At 52.8% G+C, this 18,863-nt stretch overlaps 1 protein-coding gene across 1 annotated transcript in view; it reads right to left on the reverse strand.

The window, feature by feature from the left end:
• LOC131208182 (uncharacterized) overlaps positions 1-18,863 on the reverse strand; it is a 54,111-nt gene that overhangs the window by 9,758 nt on the left and 25,490 nt on the right. Inside the window, exons 2-4 of the mRNA XM_058200834.1 lie at positions 14,885-15,017; positions 4,299-4,595; positions 4,001-4,253 (exon numbers count right to left, since the gene is read on the reverse strand). Coding sequence (XP_058056817.1) covers positions 4,001-4,253; positions 4,299-4,514 — 469 coding nt within the window. The 5' untranslated portion in view covers positions 4,515-4,595; positions 14,885-15,017. The remainder of the gene's footprint in view (positions 1-4,000; positions 4,254-4,298; positions 4,596-14,884; positions 15,018-18,863) is intronic.

The raw sequence follows: 18,863 nt of genomic DNA on the forward strand, positions 1-18,863 counted from the left end.
TATCTCCCGGTTCCGCGATGTAGTCCGGGGAGGCCTTCCGTTTGAATGGCCTGCGCCTGATTGGCACACCCGACAACGGTACAACAACGAACAACCCGTACGGTTTTGGGTTCCACCTCTCAAGGGCATCCGATCGATTCAGGGCGTCAATGAACTGCTAATTGTATCGCTTTAGGGTGCCGCGTGGATCATCGCGAAACGATGCGTTACTCATTTGGCATGCACCCCATGCATGCTGCTGAAGTGTCAAGGTGAAGCTGAAGCTCACTCGGTGCCTGAAACGTGCAACAATTCGCCGCTCGCCGCTAATCGTTTGAATGATGGCTATTCGGTGTAGCGTCGAGTATCCGTAACACCGAATTCGAATTATGATCAGCGCTGGTTTTTTTGACAGCCTTTCTGGACCGCTTAAAAATTGACCAATGGTGTGTATCAACATCGCGATCAACATCGCAAGAAGCAGATGAGTTGCGCAGCGAGATATCTTGCACGGTTCGTCCTGTTACGGTCGCCATGGGATATCTTCGGTATATTTAGATATCTTTCGGTTGTTTGGAATATCTTTTATTTCATTCTAACTTCTTTTCTCTTTCCCTCAAATGTCGACCTCATGCTTGTACTGCAGTTTTGAGACTAACTCACCAGACTTATTGAACACTGGTTTTTAGCCGGTTTTTAACTGGAGGACGGTATGAATACGAGCTGTGAGCAATGTATATTCGCTGCAGCAGTTCAAAAGTCACAGGTTTAGGGAACGATTTCGTCATCTTGAAGAAAGCTTCAGGCGAGTGTTACTCAAGCTCTGCGCCATCGCCCGGTGTGAATAGTTTAGCTACGCTCACTCTAGGGGTTTACTCGCATCTCAACAGAACTTTGACCTAGTACTTCTTTCCAGGTGGCTCTGCGATCAGCCTTCAAAGGGTCTATGTAGGTCTGCCAGCGACCGGCACGGACCATTCAGACGCATTCGCCACACTCCGGTGCTGCCTTGGCCACTATTAGCGATTCGAGCTGGCCTCGCGAATCATGAAGCGAACCGGGAGATTCTAGCCACGAGCCAACGGGAAAGGGCCGGGCCACAATGGTCGGCACAAGTATTTCTAATTAAAGCGTTTATCGTGTTACGGACTATACGGTGGTTCGGATCTTCCAGCTAGCCAGCGTTTGATCGGCCGTAACGCTCCTGGACGCTGGACGGTCGTCCGCTGGCTCTTGGTGGACTTCCGAAACGAAATGCGCACAAAAGTGCATTAGATTGTTTCCTCTCTCACAACCCCGGCTGAGGCACCATCGGATCGCCGCTCATTATCCCCGAGTGTGCCCGCTAATCGGTGCAACTGGCTGACCTAATTTTGCTCCCAATGGTGGAATGGTTTTTGCGCTATCGCTGCTTCCCTTTCCCGAACGAGAACAAACAACAATCACCGTGAGGCTGAAGCTGGGCGGGAATGCTTCTAGCAGGAACATCCGAACCCCGATCCGAACGGAAAGTTGAGTTGCCCGTGTGGTAAAAGCGGGCGGGCGGCCACCTTTTTGATGCTTTTACCTTGTGAGTAACGGATAAAAACAAGGCTTCTACCACACCGCCGGTCGCGGCCAAGGGGCTCGTCCGCTGGAAGTACCGCACCGCCGGACCGCTGCACCGGAAGAAAGGTTGAGGTTACGGGCTCGCGGTACGTGCCTGTTTCAATTACTAGCCGGGCGCAAGCATTAGCTACAACTCTGGCATTACCGGAGGTTGCTCTTATTTTCCACGCCAGATGGGCCGCAATTCACTGGCCCCGCACAGGTTTCCATTCCAATCGGTGTGCGATCGGTTTTAAGGGTCAGCGGATTGAGATCGCACGACTTAGCGTTGTGGCGAAATTGCGATCAACGGATCCTCGGCTTATCACTTGGCTGGAGCTGGAGAATTAGAAATAGGTCTCTAGCGTCTTTCGGCTCAATCGTCGGGGTCGGGAAAATCAGACCTTTGGAGAGCGAGAAAAGCGAGCGAATGGTTCAGTAGGTTAATGGTCGGTCGGACGTGGGGTCGGAATGGGTCAGGTTGTGCAACACGTGCGCCACGTGGGTTAAATTGAATTAATAATGGCCACACTAACTAACGACCGCTTGGTGCACTTTCGTGCCAACTCAAGCTCAAGAGGTTTCCCCGAGAGCTTTGTTTGGCAACCACCTGATGCCAGATCGTGAACCGAGCCGATTAAATGGAAACGGTTGGGTTGGACATTTTAAGCGGTGAAATAGGCATTACTTTCCCCTCATTTCGAAGGGTTTCGAAACGCCATCGACACCCGGGCGTCGCACACGAAGGGTGATCACATTAAAAACGGATCAAATCGTCGGTCGGAAATCGTTACATCATGATGATAAATCAACGAGAAACGCTATTCGCTATCACAGAGCGATTCCGATTTCAGACTCACGGCTGGTGATCTACGCTAAAGCGCTTCCGTCGTTTAATCGAATGCTAAGCGGCTTAGTCCAACGTCCTTCGCAGACGCACTCAACCTATCTCGGCCATGAATTATTCAATCAGTCTGCCGGCACCTATCCCGTCACCTTCTTCGGGAGCCTAGCAGTAATTGGGGGTTTAAATACCCAAACCCAAAACCCAAAGAGAAACTTTCTTATCAATTTATCAACCGAGCATTCGCCCAACCGGGTAGGGCCTAGCCAGGGCTGGCTACGAAAGTAGAACAGCTCCAGTTTCCGTGGCGTTCCGGTAGGTGTTCGAACCGCTCCAACGGTAACCGAAAACATGTTTGCAACAACACCCAGCAGCAAACACCCAATAAAATAGGCCGCGCTCGTTCCTGATTCGCTTGTTTTGTCAACCGGCCACCGGGCAGGAGCCTCCCAAGTCTCGGTGTCTCGTTGGGTGGGGTAAAATATGTCCGCTACGTGGTCCGCGGTGTCCAGCACCGAGTAGCATGACAATGACCGGCCAAGATGTTGACCAAGTTGTACCGACGAGGTGCATTCACATCGTCGTGTGATTTATGATTTTCAACACCCGTCTGGCGATCGTGACGCGTTCGTCTTTTGGGCCACTCGGTTCCGTGTTCCACTTTCCCTCGGAAACGACGCTAAAAGTGGAGTAAGACGTGCCGTGCCTTGGTACTGCTTGATTTAAAGACTTGATAGTCCGTAAAGTTCCCGGAAACCGATATCGCACAATCAAATATCATCCGGGAAATGGGATCATCAAAGCCAATTCCTCCAATGCCCACCGATTGGTCGGTTTCCGATTTCGGGCGAATATTCTAATTCACAACACTTTCGCTAATCGATTTTTGGCCACGCGGTGCGTGTCAATTTATCATAAATTTCGATGGTTTATGGGTTTTTTATGCGATCGTGGGTGAAGCGGACACCCCCGGCAACATTTGCATAAGCTAGCAACCTGCGTCAATTAGGCGTACAAGCAGGGAGTCCACTCGGGGGGTGTCCCGGCGAGGCCCGAGGTTGGCGATTAAGTTGGTCGTAAATTGCACGAAAGACGCAGGGCGCACGCCAGGCGTGGAGTCTCCCGCGGTGTGCCGATCATTAGTGGCGATCAGGTGTCGGAGCACCTGGTGGCCGGGAGTTCCTCTATCTTCCCACGAGGTTCCCGTGCCTACTTCACGGAGCAACGCAACGCCCGGAGCAGGATAAGACCAATTTGGAGCGGACCGAACCGAACCATCGGATTAGGGCTCATCCTCTCTCAATCGCGAGGGATTTCCGCCTCACGGCACTCTGAGGCCAATTTCCTACCTCGACGGGGACGGGGATCGCTTAGAAGGCGAAGGAGGTTGCGTGCGACCCGGGGTTCATTAGGCTGTCAACAAACAGCGCCAGAAGGGTCCCTGGGGATCGTCGTCGTGTCGACAGGATGTTCCACTGCGGCTCTCAAATCGCTTGCTTCCCGTTCCTGTCAGGCAGAGGTTCGGGCCAGTAGCTCAAGGGCAGTGCGGTCATCATGTGCGTACGGAGGGAACAGTTCTGGAGGGCTTACCGATGCGGGACTTTCTGGGTGTGGTGGCCGTTCCCGAATGCAGGAATTTTCCACCGCCGCCACCACTGCTGTCACTGGTGTAGGAGAACGGTGAGCTACTGGAGGTGGTGTTCGAGCTGCTCGAGGTGCTGCTGCTCGTGCTGGTCGGGGAAGATCCGGTCGTACTGCTGCTGCTGCTGCCCGAGCCCGAAGAGGGCGAAGAACTGGACAGGTTGACCGCCGATGCTTGCAGCAGCCCCCCGATGCGGTAACCCTCCAACCGGCCGGTCGTCTTCGAGCCCAGGAACCCGTGGCCGACTCCTGCACCGTTCATCGGCCGGACTCCTGCAGTTTCCGCTTCTTCACACAGATCATCACCGGCACTGCGTCGTCGGAGCGTTCCGGGGACGAGCCGATCGTCGCGGCGGTATCCAGCGGTCGGTTCATTACCGTAAACATTCCCGGACTCGGAATGTCGCAGCGGGGACAGGCTGAGCAGTTTCGGGGACTCGGTCGATCGCTTGAACCATCTCATTTTGTCGCCGGCCAATTATCGCAAGGCCGGTGCCGGGGTGTCCGTCGTTGTCGCTGGCCGCTGTCGTCCCTCGCAGGCGCTCTGTAATGCGAAAGGAAGCCGAAAAGCAGTTAGAAAAGCAAGAAACCCGCAAAAATGTTTCATGTTTTGCAAGATTGCGCGTGGCGCATAAAAATCGCCAATCCCCAAGCAATCAAGCGAGGAGCCGTCCGCGTCGTAGTAGAGGCCTTTAATTGAATCCATCTTTATGGCGACAATAAAACGTACATCTTTAAGCGATCGTTACGCGGCAGCATTGCAGGAGCTCGTATTTGATGCCTTCTCTGCGATGTTGCACTAAGCCTATGCGCTAATGTTGCCGGTACTCGATCCATCGTTTCATCGCTCGCCAGGTTACTCATTAGTGGCCGCGGGGCAGCGAAAACAAATTCTCCACCCAAGTGACATTGCACCACTGACCGCAGCTCCCCAGTCGGTGGAACGTGCTCCGGTGAAGGTTGCCACCGGGACGCAATGTACCGGGCGAAAAAAGAATCCGGCGACCCAAGTTGCGCCCCAAGAAAAGCCCGAGTTCTGAGTTTTGCTGGCTCGAAAAGCGAAACATTTCCTCCAAACGTGGCCTAGATCGAGGGCAAGTAGCAAGTAGTAGCTGTTGGTGCGTTCTTCGGTGACGTCAATTTATTTTCTTCTATTTCTGGTGGACGGTGGAACGTGAAGTGGACGATTTTATTGTGGTTCCCGATGCCCGATCGAGCAATTAGACAGCGTGGCTCATCAACGTCACCACTTGGGGGGAGGGCTCACAACTCGTCGGTGATTTATTGTTTGACCGGCAATCGGTCCGATATTTGGTGGATGCACCTCTCCGGGCCAGGGCTGTTAATGCTCCGGCGGCGGTTCTGATAGTGATCTTCGAGGAAGTAATTCTTGTTAAAGTGTTTTCCCGCGATCGCCGCGGCCATCGTGAGTCATAAACTGGACCAAGATATCGTGAAGACCCCATCAGCAGTGAAGGTGGCCACTTAAACCATTAACCTGCTCGGGAAGCAAACCGATCCTGCACCGACTGAGGGGGGACCTTGGCACCGGTTGTTGGCCAACGATCGATCTCAGTTCGACACTCTCCTGCCGTTGTTGGCACTTTATTAGTCCGAACGGATCGTGCAGGGGGCGCATTGCAAGATTTATTGCACACTCTCTCGCCGGCTTGGAGTGCCGGAATGTCCTTTCGCCCACACTCGCGCGGAGGGCACCAAATAAAAGCGGACTCACATCGACGCACTTGTGCACGGAGGAGCGTCCTTTCGAGAGGTGCATTTTAATGAAGAGCTCCAGCTCCCCGATCGTAGGTCCCGGGCAGGCTGTGGGACCGGGGTAGGTCACGCTGAACAGCATCCATAAAGTAATGTTGTTTATTAATCAACCGCCCCGCAATGGTGGCTCATAAATAATCGCACCGCAACGAGAACCTCCGCGGGCTCCCCACGGATCCGGTCGTGACAGTACGTGACCGACACAGGCACACCTGTGGAAGCTGTGCCTTCGAACCCACCCGCAGACACCCGGGATTAATATGATCGCATGATGGGCACACGGAGCCACTGATTGTGCCGACGGAAGGACGACGGAAGGCTGTGCCACAGGCCGGCTGCGGAGCCTTCTTCCAGGAGACGATCCGGCCCAGAGATGATCGACCGACCGAAAAGCCTGTCATCGGACGTGCGGACCTCGTGTGACTCAGCGAGAGTCAGAACAAGTTTTGGCCGGGCCGCGACCCCGGCATATCATGATGGTTCCTGTTTCGGGCTCCATTAACATTTATACGACGCCCGAGCGCGAACCAACGGCCGAAAATCGCTTTTCGATGTTTTCGCTGGCCGAACCGGAAATGGGTCGGATTACTGGCATTACTGTTTCACTGCCAATCACGCCGAAGGCTGAGAGTGAGAGAGGCAGAGGCGATTCTTCGCGTACTCTAGAGTGAGGCAATAAAATGAAGAGGTCCCTGAGCTGCATTCACGGCGTACATCGCGATGCGCGACGCAACGAGCGCTAATCGATAACTGTTTGTTGTGGGCTTATAATCCGCTTTGCGGATTAGAAGGCTTTTAGAGGGGCGAAAGCCTTCCATTAGGAGCGTCCCACGTGTGGACACACTCGTATGCTGGAGATCTTCCTTGGAGGCTGTGATAAGCTGTGGTTAAGCTTGTTAGACGAATGATCACAACAGTGTTTCATGCGCCCGCAATGAATATTATCGAACCTCTTTCCAAGAATTCCTTTTTATGTTGTTATTATGTAAAAAAGGTGTTGTTCTGTGGCACAGCTTAACACAAGGCTCGCAAGAGCCCCATAAATGCCCGAAATGGGTTTCTAAATCTATTACGTAATTTAATAATCTGAATAAAAACAAATCAACCAAAACTGAGACGGTGGGCATTGTTATCGTGTTTTTACGTAATTTACACATTAATTTCCAGTTTAATGTGGAATCACCAAAACTCTATTAGACCTCTCCAATAAGACAATAGACATGGCTACTGATCGGATCTCAGATACAGTGATGCGATAAATTGGCGTCCGTTCAGCATTTTATTGGATCGGAAATTTTACACTTAATTTGATTTATTCGTTGTTTAATGTTTCCCGTACAATTGGCAATGGATGTGGACATATTTTCAAACACATTCGATCCACAAAAAATGCCCAAAAAAGATAAATTAGTGTGGAATTGTGATCGAACAGCAGCCGCTTAGCGCCCTAACGTTGCCCGCTCCTATGCCGGACTTTGTTCGGTAAGAAAGGGAAGTCATTCGTCAATCGCCGGTCATCATACGAATGCCGAATGCTGTGGCCCGGAAACCCGTTCATCGAATCACCGAAAACGTTAACGATTGGTGACAAGCTGGTCAGTTTTTCACGCCGTCGTCGCACTTTCTCGTTTCTGACCGTCTCACGCACTATCTGTCGTGGCGTGTCACAACCTCCGAGTCTCCTTTCGGGACACTACTATAGCATTGGGCACATTCCACTGGAACACCACCGAATGGCGTGCCGTTGAAGTGAAACTGGACAGTGGAAAGTAACAGCAAGAGGATGTGGCACGCGATTTATGAGGTAGCCAACTGAAGTTTAGTGTCTAAATTTTGGCCAACGCATCGATCTTCATCGATCTTCAACCATTCAACCCTTTGAGGAACATTAGGACCGCATTGCGCAATCCTTCTCATTTTCCACAAAAGACGTTAGCCCACCGTTAGCCGGCTGAACTCGGGCATTCCAGTGGCCCTCTGCCCGCCCTAGGGGCAGTTCCGCGCAGCGTAACCTCACCGTAATGATGGATAGGACAATGGCCGGTGTGGCAACAATTTGAAACCTTTTCTACGGTGTAGGCTCTAAAACGGACAACTTGACGGCTCGGCTCGACCAGCCTCGTATACGTTTCAGCTGACAGACGGCGGCCCCTTTTGAGGACTTCTACCCATCGGCTACCCGATAACCCCGGGACTTTCACTATCACTTTTTGGCGGCACTGGCGGACCGCTTTTCCGGTTTCGACTTGAAAGGGCGGACGGAAAAGGAAGCGGTGATCTGGGGCCGGGACCCGAGGGAGAATGTTCGAAAGGGAACGGCCTCCTGTAGCTCTCGGTAACCGGTTCGGGGTGTCGTAGGAGTCGTAGCCGACTGTTCTCGTGGATTAGACCGAGCCCAGTGCTGTTGTGCAACGCCACCACCACCTGGTTAGGCTCCGTTGGGGGCTAAATTTTGGGAAATCAACGTTCCGGACAGCCTTCAGCACCATGTGGTCCTGCACCCAGATGGCAATGGCCCGTGGCGCGCAGTGGGTGACTTAATCAAGATTTGCTCCGAGTTTGCGAATGTTGCGGCCCATTAAAAGTGTGCAATGAAAATCGCCATTTTACGATCGGCGAGGTCGCGTCCAGTCCCGTCCTGGATAAGAACCGCCGGGAACGGTAGCCAAATGGGACCCACTTAACGGGGGTTAATGTCGGGAAGGGAATTAATTGGATTCGAATCGGTTTAAGACAACGCAACCTGGTTCTGCTCCACTAAGTCTCGAGCTAGAAGCGGGTTTTTTTTGGGGTCTTAAGTAGTGGTGATTAAGCGCACACCGTTTCGGTTTTTGGGACGTTCGGGCATCTGCCTGTTATCGCAGATGGGGCGACCATCGGGAGCAATCGAACAATAAATTGTAGCAAAGTATGGCCACCCCTCTGGGAAGGGTTCCTTGAAGGTCCCCGAAAAAAACAAAACACAAGGCAAAAGAAGTTCAAATTACGTCGGAACGGACGGGAGTGATAATTGGAAAATGAGCATTAAACACCAGACGGTCGGTAATCGGCAATGAAGCAACGTAAATATGCTGCCTCGAGCTCCGGTGGCGCTCCCGGTATGCCTGGTCCCCGCGGTCAGGTGGGAAATAAATTTATGCTGTTTAAGTTGATCACCCTCCCCATTAACTCGGTCGACCAATTTCGTGCTGTCATTTGCATGGGGCCTGGGAACGCGAGTGATGGCCCCGAACTCGGTCGTTGGGCGACACATTTTGCTTCCGCCGATTGCTTTATTTAATCAATTTCCGCAAGATTGTGCAATCGACAGGATGATGTTGGGATGCGAAAATGCGATGCTCGCTCCAGTCCGAACCACGATCCGAACCCTGGCCGGCGACGTGTTGCGAATTAGGCACGATCAAGCATCGCTGATGGGAACCAACTTCTCCTCTCTCTCTTAGAGCGGCCCAACGGTTCATCGATGAAGAAAAGATGATTGGACCCGAAAGAGCGGGGCCCAAAACATTCCTCAGCCCGCGCAAACATAGAGGCGCCGGCGCCGTAATTGTTTTCGTAACCTGTCTTCAAAGTCTGTAATCTTCGGCGGCGATCGACGTGGAGCGGGCGAAGAAGCAAACCCAAGACCTAAGACCCCACTCGGCGGACGCTGCTATGCTGCTATGCTGCGGGCTACCGGCCGGTCAAGTGGATCCTTAACTCGGCCACCGACGCGCGATGAAGAAGCGCTCATCTCATTTTTTTTTCGTCCCGCGATTGGTTCTCACATAGCCGGGCCGCCGGTTTTGAAGGATGGGAACCGGCGAATTATGATGATGGTGGTGGTGTTTCAACAATTCGAAAATTGGTCATCAACCAGCGCGTTCGAATCCGTTCGGTACGCTGGGTTCGGTGGGTTTAGGAGACGTTTGGGTTGTTGCTTCAACCGAACTTTCGATTTTCTGGTGGCGATCCGGTGGTTGTGTTGGTGCACTTTTATCGCCATTGCCGCTTCCATTGGCCTGGGGCTGGCTGCGCTTTCATCTTAAATCCGCCATCCGCGGGGTCAGTAATAAAAGTGCTCCAGTGCCTACCCGTGACACGTGGCCAGCCAACCCCAACCGACGCTGGCCAGCGAAGGTGAAAATGGCGGCAATTAACGCACACATTAATTGCCACACTCTCCAACCGACGGTGCTGTGAAAAGATTTTTGCAGCACGATGAGCATGAAATTATGGACCGCGCCCGGAATGGATGTGAAATGGGGGGCTTGTCATTTCGGGTGCGCTGATTTATGGCTCCGTTTGCCGTTACCGCTGGGTGCAGCAATTACATTAAAAAATAATTAACAATAGATTAGAAACAAAACGCACGCCGTTTCACATTCGGATGAGGCCGCTAGGTTGGGAGCCATTACGATGACCCAATGCAATCCGGTCGCTGCCGGTTCCCAAGGACGATGCGCAAATGTTTTCGGTCGTAAAACCGTTTTAATACGCCGACGCCGAGATAAAAATGGCGCCGAGCGAGTCGGAGTTTCGAAATCGAAGTCCACTCCTTGAACTGACCCAACAACACAAAGTCGGCCAGTTTACGACGGCCAGCCCGGTTCTATGCTCGGCGCCGATAGTAAATTATGGGATTATCGAGTCGGTGGCCGGCGATTTGTACGCTAAGCAGGGCCAGATGCCAGATGGAGGTTGGTGAGATTCGATCGCGCGGCCAAAAGGGTCTTCGGTTCGAGAACGCCCGGTCTTCAGGTTCGTTCGCGGCCATCATACGGGCGAGCCGTTTACGAGTTGGCCACTCATTTTCTCAAGGCGCTACGCGGTAATGTAGCCCGATGTGTAATTGCCGATGACCTTTCAGGTGGCATCAGCACTCCACGGACCAACAATCTATCTCCACCACATACTCACGGCTCCGACGGCGCGTAATTACTGCACTCGGGGGCCGCTGCTGGAATGTCCGTGGCTACCACCAGAAGAAGATACACCGGGCATTGGAAGGCCCCGTGAAAACATCAATCATAACCGCGTCAGGGGTCTCGGATCGGGGGTCAGGAATGCCGCCGCTTTTGGGGCACCGCATCGGGGCCCGGTTGGAAGCATTTCGGGGGCAAACGAAACCGTGGCTTCCACCAATGCACCTTTCGTAAGATTGGGATCTTCCCGGCCACCTAGAGAATCGCAGGAAATTACCAACCAATTACTTGTCGCCGTTGGGCTGGCCACGTTACACTGTTGGCCGATCACAGCGCAAAGCAAACCCTTTTTCTTGCGCTGATTTGCATCATGAGCGAAATCTGGCACCTCGGGGCGAGCCGGACAGGTGGCTCCGTGTAATGAGCCGATCCGTTCGCTCTCGATGGGAAACGTAACCCAACCCGCCGTCCGGGACGAAACGAAGATCCGATTACCAGCCCGGGCCGGGGATCCAATTTTGCACGGTCGGTTCCATTTGATCTCCCCGCCCCGGGGGAGGACGGGGTGGCTGCGGCCCATTAGGTGCTACCGTATGCGCCCACCCCACCGACGGAAGCATCGTTTTCATGCTGCGCTCGGTTCCGTTCATTTTTCTGTTGAACGCGGAACGAAGCGAGCGAACTCTTCCGTTTCGCGTGCGTTATGGCGATGCGCCGAATGATGATTTGTTTTCCACCCTGCTCCTTCCCTGTCGTTCTTTTTCACCCCACCGGGCGGCGTCGGCGAGGAAAAACTGGAACGCCGCCGGTCCCGGCCAGGGCCGATCGATCGGCCGAGTGGCTGCGGGATTGTTTTCTTTCGTTAATTATCTGCAGCCGGCCTGCCTCGGGCACACTGGTTGGGAAATGGGTCGTGAAAATGGCCCACAAAGGTGGCCCTCCGGTGGGCGGCGGCCCGCCGGCCACTCGCCGATCGATTCATCCATCCGGTCCCGTCGCGCAATGTGTGGCCCATTTTTAACGCTGCTACTGCAGCAGCAAAGGAAGCCTCTTACGAGCCAAAGCCAAACAGAGAAAAAACGGATGGAAATAGAGCCGCTTACGGTGCGGAACTTAATATGGGAGGAAAATTTTATTACAAAAAAAAATGGAGAAGCAAATCGAACTCGCTCCCATCAATCTTAGAGCGAGGATAAAAAACGGCCAAGATTGTCGATTTTTTATGCAATCATTCACTTCCTTCCCAAGGACTCTCGAGTGTCACCTGTTGCGCATCAGGGTTTAGTGAAGCCCTGATTCCGGTTACGTCGTAAGCCAAACATGACCCTTTTGCGCACTTGGGTTTGGGTCTTTCGCAACCCTAAAATGCAGCGCTTGCGACATAACAACTCAATCCAAGGGTCGGCGGACATGTTGTCACATTGTCACACGAAAGAGGGAAGCCGACCGAATACAATACTGTGGTAAAAAACTGCCAGAATTCGCTTACAACTAATTTAGGAATAGCCTTCACCATATTCTTCGTTTCGACTCCTATCTCATCTGTTGACTGTAAAAGGGGTCCACGGAAGGAAGAAATATAGGGCTAAGGGGCTAAGTCAAGCGAATACGGTGTTGATGCGGAATGATCTTGATCGAAGTTGTATCGAAATGATCACGAGGAAGTTGAACTAAGATTTGTCTCTCCGCAATTTGTAATGGGAATTGGAACAACTGGTTCCCGGTATTTTTCGGCTACAGTAGCCACTATCCCGTCGAAAGCCCGTATAAGCGCCGTAACCCAGATTCCCGCAAAATCGATGCACTAAACCCAGATAAGGAAGGTGCACCTCATAAAGCACCGCTGAATTGCGAGACCATCATCATCATCATCGTCGTGGTAAGCGCGTGTTGCCAAATGTGGGTTCACGTGGTGCGTCTCCGTGACCTTTGCGTCTCAGCATGATCTTTATTTTGGGAAATTGGTTCGTTAGTCTGCGAGGCAGCCCACGGGTCATGTATGCGAGTTGTCGTCATCGTCGACTGCAATGATTGATGGGACTGCGTATGACCATCACGGCGGCGGAGGCTCCGGGTTTTAATCAACGTTTTGTGACCATTTCGTTACATTCTGGAAGGGGGGGTTTGCAGTTTTGCAGTGGCCGACTTGCCGGACCGGTGGGAAACTACAGAGCGCCGGACGCAGACGCCAACGGGTGGAGGTCTCGGGAAAACTGCGCTCCGAGCCTGGGAGACATGTTTGCGGGTCTCACCAAAGCATGTGACATCGTTTTGTATTTTATGAGGCGCGTTTGCGCGTTCCACTGTTTTTCGCTCCGTTTACTGTTTTTGGGACGTAATTTTTGGGGACTTTTTATGACATGCGCAACGAAATCGTCGTCGTCGGGCCGCGGAAAGAAGGAACAAGAAAACAATAAAACTCAGGTTTCAGGCTAATTGGAATGTGTTTGTGTTCCCGGCCCGAGGGGCCTCGGCACGGATGGAAGACGTCTTTTTTCTGGCGACCCACCGTACAATGGTGTATTGAAGCGTTTTTCGAATTAATTCGACACTTGGCGTAAACGGCCGCTGGGTTATGAATCCCCGAACGTCGAGAGACTTACATAAAAATAAACCAACGCCACGCGTTACCAACACCATCATCGGTGGGTTCAGTATGCAGCATAATATGATTCTTAATAAAGGGGGAAAAAATGGCATGCACCCGATTAGCCACCGCTTGTTATTGTTTTGCTTTCTGCGTTTGTGGCGATGTGTAATTAATTCCTATTTTTATGACACCACTGGACCCCAAGACAGACAGCCAGAGACACCAAAAGAGAGAGAGAGAGAGACTTAGGGGGGACACGCTTTCAGAACATTCTTGCGTGCGACTCAGCGCTATTAAATCACAGCTCAGCAGAATTCCGAACAGCACTAGTTATGGCCGCGGTGCAACCCAATCCAACCTTCACAAGGCAGTCTGGCAGTCCGTGCGCGCCCGCCCCGGGACACCTGATCGATGTTGGCGGCTCGATATGAAACGCCTTCGGGGGTCGGTGCTACGGTCGGCTTGGGACGAAAGTGCAACGAAATTCCACAACGCCGTAGTGCCCGGCGGCGGTCACATTGGACGTTGGAATTCCTACAGCGATCGTTTTGGGCGGTCGTTGGTGTCCCAGCCCCCAAAGGGACAAAGGGTTTGGACAAGCTGGACAAGCTTTACGCTGTGTTTACGGCCCCGCTTTGCTTAGAGAGCATGATCGGGGAATGTATGTTAAACATTGGGCCGGGTTGAAGTTGTACCCGAAGCTTGTTGTTTGTTCGCATGAATATTAAGTTCCGCTGCGCGTTAGCAAGGGACCGGGTTCAGGTGTTGGGCACCATTTCTGGAATGTCACTTTGGGCTTTGAACGTAGCGAAATCTAATCCGCCACCACCGAATTGGTGGAGAAATTCCTACGAAGTGCGTAGTGCGATATGACGGGGAATTCTTCAAATTCCGGCGGAAACAACGGCAGAGGTCCAGAGCACATCGATAGCGCACCGCACGTCCGACGAGATAGCTGGCTGGCTAATGGATTACATTTTCGTAGCAATCTAGCAAGACCCAGACACCAGACACGCCTCAACTACTTATCCCAGAGCACGAGCCGGTGTCTGGTTATCTGCTCCGGACGCCCGAGACCACCGGGTCGAATGAAATAAAGTGCCGTAAAAAAAGGATACCAGGATCACCTTGGTGCCGCCACTGAGTTACCTGATCGCCGCCAGACACCATCGGACGCCCGTAGGCGTACCCCCGGACCGCACTGTTCCATTACCGCTATCACTGTCAATAAACATTTTAATTACGAGACACCCTCCAGCAGTCCAGACGCTCGATGTCGGGCCAACCACTGTGCAACGCAACGCACTTCAGGATGGACGTGTTGACCTTTTTTAGGACCTTTTTGATGCAATCTAACTTTCAGTTCCTACGAACCACACGATGCGGATGTGATGTCATCAGATGTTGATGCGTTTTCCCCGTTGGTAAAACGAGCCGAACCATCGCAAGAGTCATCACAACCAATTATCGGAAGCGTTCAATTTGTTTTGACTTCTGCCGAAGCGTGATGGCTACTTGGGGCAAGAGTCCGACCGTGTTGGGATTTCGTAATCGAGTACTTACATGCATACTACTCAAGTGTCCTCAAAACCGACGAGTCCATAGAGGTGCGCGCTGCTGCTACTTCGCTAGTTCGCCTTCACCGGACACGCCGCCCTATGATGCAATGTTTCACGATTACAGCACCCGAAGAGTCCTAAACCGGCGAGAGCAAGAGCAACACACAAAATTAGTACACTGTTGACAGCAAAACGGTCTGGCACGCAAAAGTATGGCCAAACGAAAGATGAGTCTGATGCAACGGAGATAAGAGCTACAAGACGACGAACCCGCCATTATGCGCCATCAGACACGCCGTTTACGCACCGACACCGAGCCGGGCGTACTTTGCGTACTCTCGTCGCAAAAGGCAAACGTTTCGTGCGGTAGTTATGGCCACAGTCACCGCGGACTTTGGCGGGGTGCCCGCGAAACCGCTCGCTGTCGGTCTGTCTATATAAAGCGGGCGGCCAGAACCAGTTCAACCAGCGCTCTCGGTGTGCTGCACATTTCCTAACCTGGTCAGGCCGGGCACGGGCCGGGCGTAATCAAATCACTCCTCGTCTGATGGTTTCGCTTTCGTTCGCTTCGTTGCGTAAGAGCCTCGAGAAGGCAGGGTCGGAGGCCATGTTCTTCATCTGTCTCGCCAACGGTGGTCCCGGCCGGTCCGCCGACCGTAACCAGGCGGGCCACGGGCCCCGATCGAGTGATTAACGATGGGAATCGGGCCGCAGCAGCGGGAAAGCCCGTTTGTGGCCGATTAGCCTGACCGATCTGGAATTTGGTACCCAGCGCCACCACAGGAACCACCGTGACGTAACGGTCATCTTGGACACTTGAACCACCGCTATCGCCGGCTCCGGCTCCAGCAATAAAGTGCAACAGTTAAGCACACAAACGATGGCCCGCCCTGAGGGGGGCTTTGGAGACAGCAATAAAGGCCGTTTCCAGAATAATCCCCCGGTTGGGTGACCTACATTGGGGCCACCGTACAGTGAATTATCTCGCTCCGATCACCGCAATAGACGATCTCTCCCGACGGTTCTTTCTCTCTCGCAGTTGTTCCCTGGGCCGCAACTTTCACAAAACCATAACGCCAAACGCCGGCATCGATCGATCGAACATTGGCGGGCGGCCTCCGGGACGACCTATAAAAAACAGTCGGTCGGTCGGTGCTCAATTCGGTACGGGCCACAAACGAAATACGGTGACGCTACCGCTGCGAATTTTCTCACCAAACCCCACCGTCACAGGCCCGCTCCGTTACAATCGAACTGTTCCGCCAATGCACCAATTCATTACCATCATTTCGCCCAACGTAGGGTTCGCTCCATTTTTAATTCATTTTATTACCCCCAAAGCAACAAGCGGCCACATTGGACGTGCTCGGGCCATTAAAAGTGAAAAATATCCCTGGGAGAGTGAGAGAGCGCAGAGAATGGTTTCGATGGGCAATTGGCATCGATCGTACGAAAGAGTTGCGCGCGTGGCAAAGCGACGAACCTACGATATTCTCGTGGAACTCACATCGCGTGAAGATGCGGCATAAAAATGGCGGGGCTGGCTGGTCTGGGCACTGGGCGCTTCCGCGTCAGCTCAGTGCAAACAATGGCAGAGGCGTCGGTGGGGTGCCGGGTGCGGAACGCGAGACTACCCATTAGAGCTTTGGCGATGCCGGATGATTTGAATGTTGAAGTTGGCTCAACAATTTCACTCCACGAGCAGGGTGTGGCCGTTGGCTGCAGAGGGCGGAAGCGATCGAACCGCAGATGGTCGGAAGTCGGCAAACCAAAGCCCTGCGATTCGACTCCCATCGCACCCGCAAAGATGCACCCTCCAAGTCCCTATTGTTTCCACGGACAGGGGGGGTGATCCAACAATGTTTCTCAGCCAAGCCAGGGGGTCGGTGCGGGGTTAGAAATTTGCTTCTCAAGCTTCTAAGCGCCGCCGTCGCCGCAGCAGCACCATCACACGCAAGGAATGCATGGCACCTCGCGTTTTACATTAAACGATGCCGCGCCTTCATCAACATTAGCTAATGTTGGTCCAAACGGAACGACAAAAAGGGGGCACCAAAATAGGTGGGGGGCCACTGCGGAGTCAAGCTCCCCGGCGGCCATCGTTCTGTGTGTTTGGCGGCATTTTTGCGCAAAGATCATTTCCATGATGACCCATGGAAGGGGATTGCAGAAGCGGAACTAAAACAAAAACGGAACGAAGAACAACGGCGCGGAAGGCAATAGAATAATGGCCAGTGTGCGCGTAGTGGCCCCGCCCCACCAAGGCAGGGTTGTTGTTGTTTGCCCTCTTCGCCGGTGGTCTTCAAAAGGTTAGCGGCCGCGCGCCTTTCAATTTATGAGTGGCGCGCAAATTCATTCGCCAACCGAACCGGTGCAAAAGCGAATCATAATTTCTCTCACAACCGTCCCGCGGTGTAGGGTGTAGGGGTGTGGTCAGGACCCGGTTACTAAACGGTTCCCTTTTCTACCGGCACGCCACCCGTGACACGCAACGGACGTGCGTGTGGGCTCTGACACTAAACCGTCGCTTCCGGTGCGATCGATCAATCAACGGTGCCGATATTATGTAAATATTATGCCACAATAATGCTGCGCAGACAACAACATTGAAAAAGTTGCTCCGGACCGGGTCGGGTTTTCGAAAGTTTCGAGCAAAGTTCAGCCCCGACGTCCGGTGAAATTTCTCTGGTGACATTTTGTGCGAAATGTTTTGATTTTCAACCACCATCCGGGCACCTTCTGCCAGGGATCGTCTCGATCGTCAGCAAATCAGCTTCACGGCATTGGCACGTTGAATTCACGGCACGTCCGCGATCGTAGCGCGCCGCACCCGACTGCGAGGTGGAATGACTTCATAATTATTTCTAATGTGTTCATCACCATCATCGGCCAACGCAGCGGGCCATCCCGCGTGGAATGTGTGTTTGGCCGTCTTCGAAGCCTGTTTGCGTAGGGCGCAGGGGGTCCTCCGAAGGGCCTGCTTTTTTGCTGCTGCTGTCGGTTACATCTAACACACGCGCGGACGGGTGCCGGCATCCCCCAAGATGATGATGTCGTGCCGATCACTTAATGAGATATCGCTAAGGGCGAGAGCTCCGAGCCCCGGAGCCTCGAATGATGATCGCACGTCGTGCCGAAGGAAATCATCATAAAACAGGACGCAAATCCGAGGAAGGCAAGCGCAAATAAAACGCATGGCCGCGTGTGAGGCTCCCGTACACATTCCTGACGAGCCACGACCGCAACAGCGCCGCTCGTGCACTTTGTGAACGGCAGCCCTTCGGCGCCGCGGGCTTGATGAAATTATTGTCCGGTCCGGTAATTTATGGATTTTTCCGCCGCGAAGGCTCCGTCGAACGTTTCGCAAATATTTGGCCCCGGTAAGGGGGGAAATGCATCGCGAGGCTACGAAGCAGGCGACGGTCGGTTGCCGAAAAGTGAAAACCCGACGCACGCACAACAAGCCGATAATGAGCCTCGCGGTGAAAGGTGTGATTAAACAAGCGCTGCAATTATGCGAATCCGAACGGAGCGGAAGGCAGCACGATGATGATGATGATGATGATGAGGAGGAGGATGATGGAATCATAATTCCGTGCGCTTGGGATTGGGATTTTTGCAACACTGTTTGACTGTCGCGACACGTCGTCGTGAGATTACCTCCACGCAATTATGGAGTGTTTCGTGAGCTCACTAAGAGTTCAATTTTCAGGCACTTTGAATTACCTTTTTGTTTTATTTAATCACGAACACCTTTTGAAATTATTGCAACTTGTTTGTAAGACTAACACTCTAACACTTTTTGACAAGGCAACACTCAAAACCTACCAAAGGGCTCTTTGATGGTTCCCCCAACAAATCATCGGTCAAGGATCTTATTCTTCGATCAAGCACTCATCGACCGCAGTTTTCACTTCCACCTCGCTCATGCTGTCAGTGCTGCTGTCAGTGTGCATGTGTTTGTGCCCGGGTAAGCACAGAAC

This window comes from Anopheles bellator, chromosome 2 (assembly GCF_943735745.2).
Source record: "Anopheles bellator chromosome 2, idAnoBellAS_SP24_06.2, whole genome shotgun sequence".
Classification (NCBI taxonomy): domain Eukaryota; kingdom Metazoa; phylum Arthropoda; class Insecta; order Diptera; family Culicidae; genus Anopheles; species Anopheles bellator.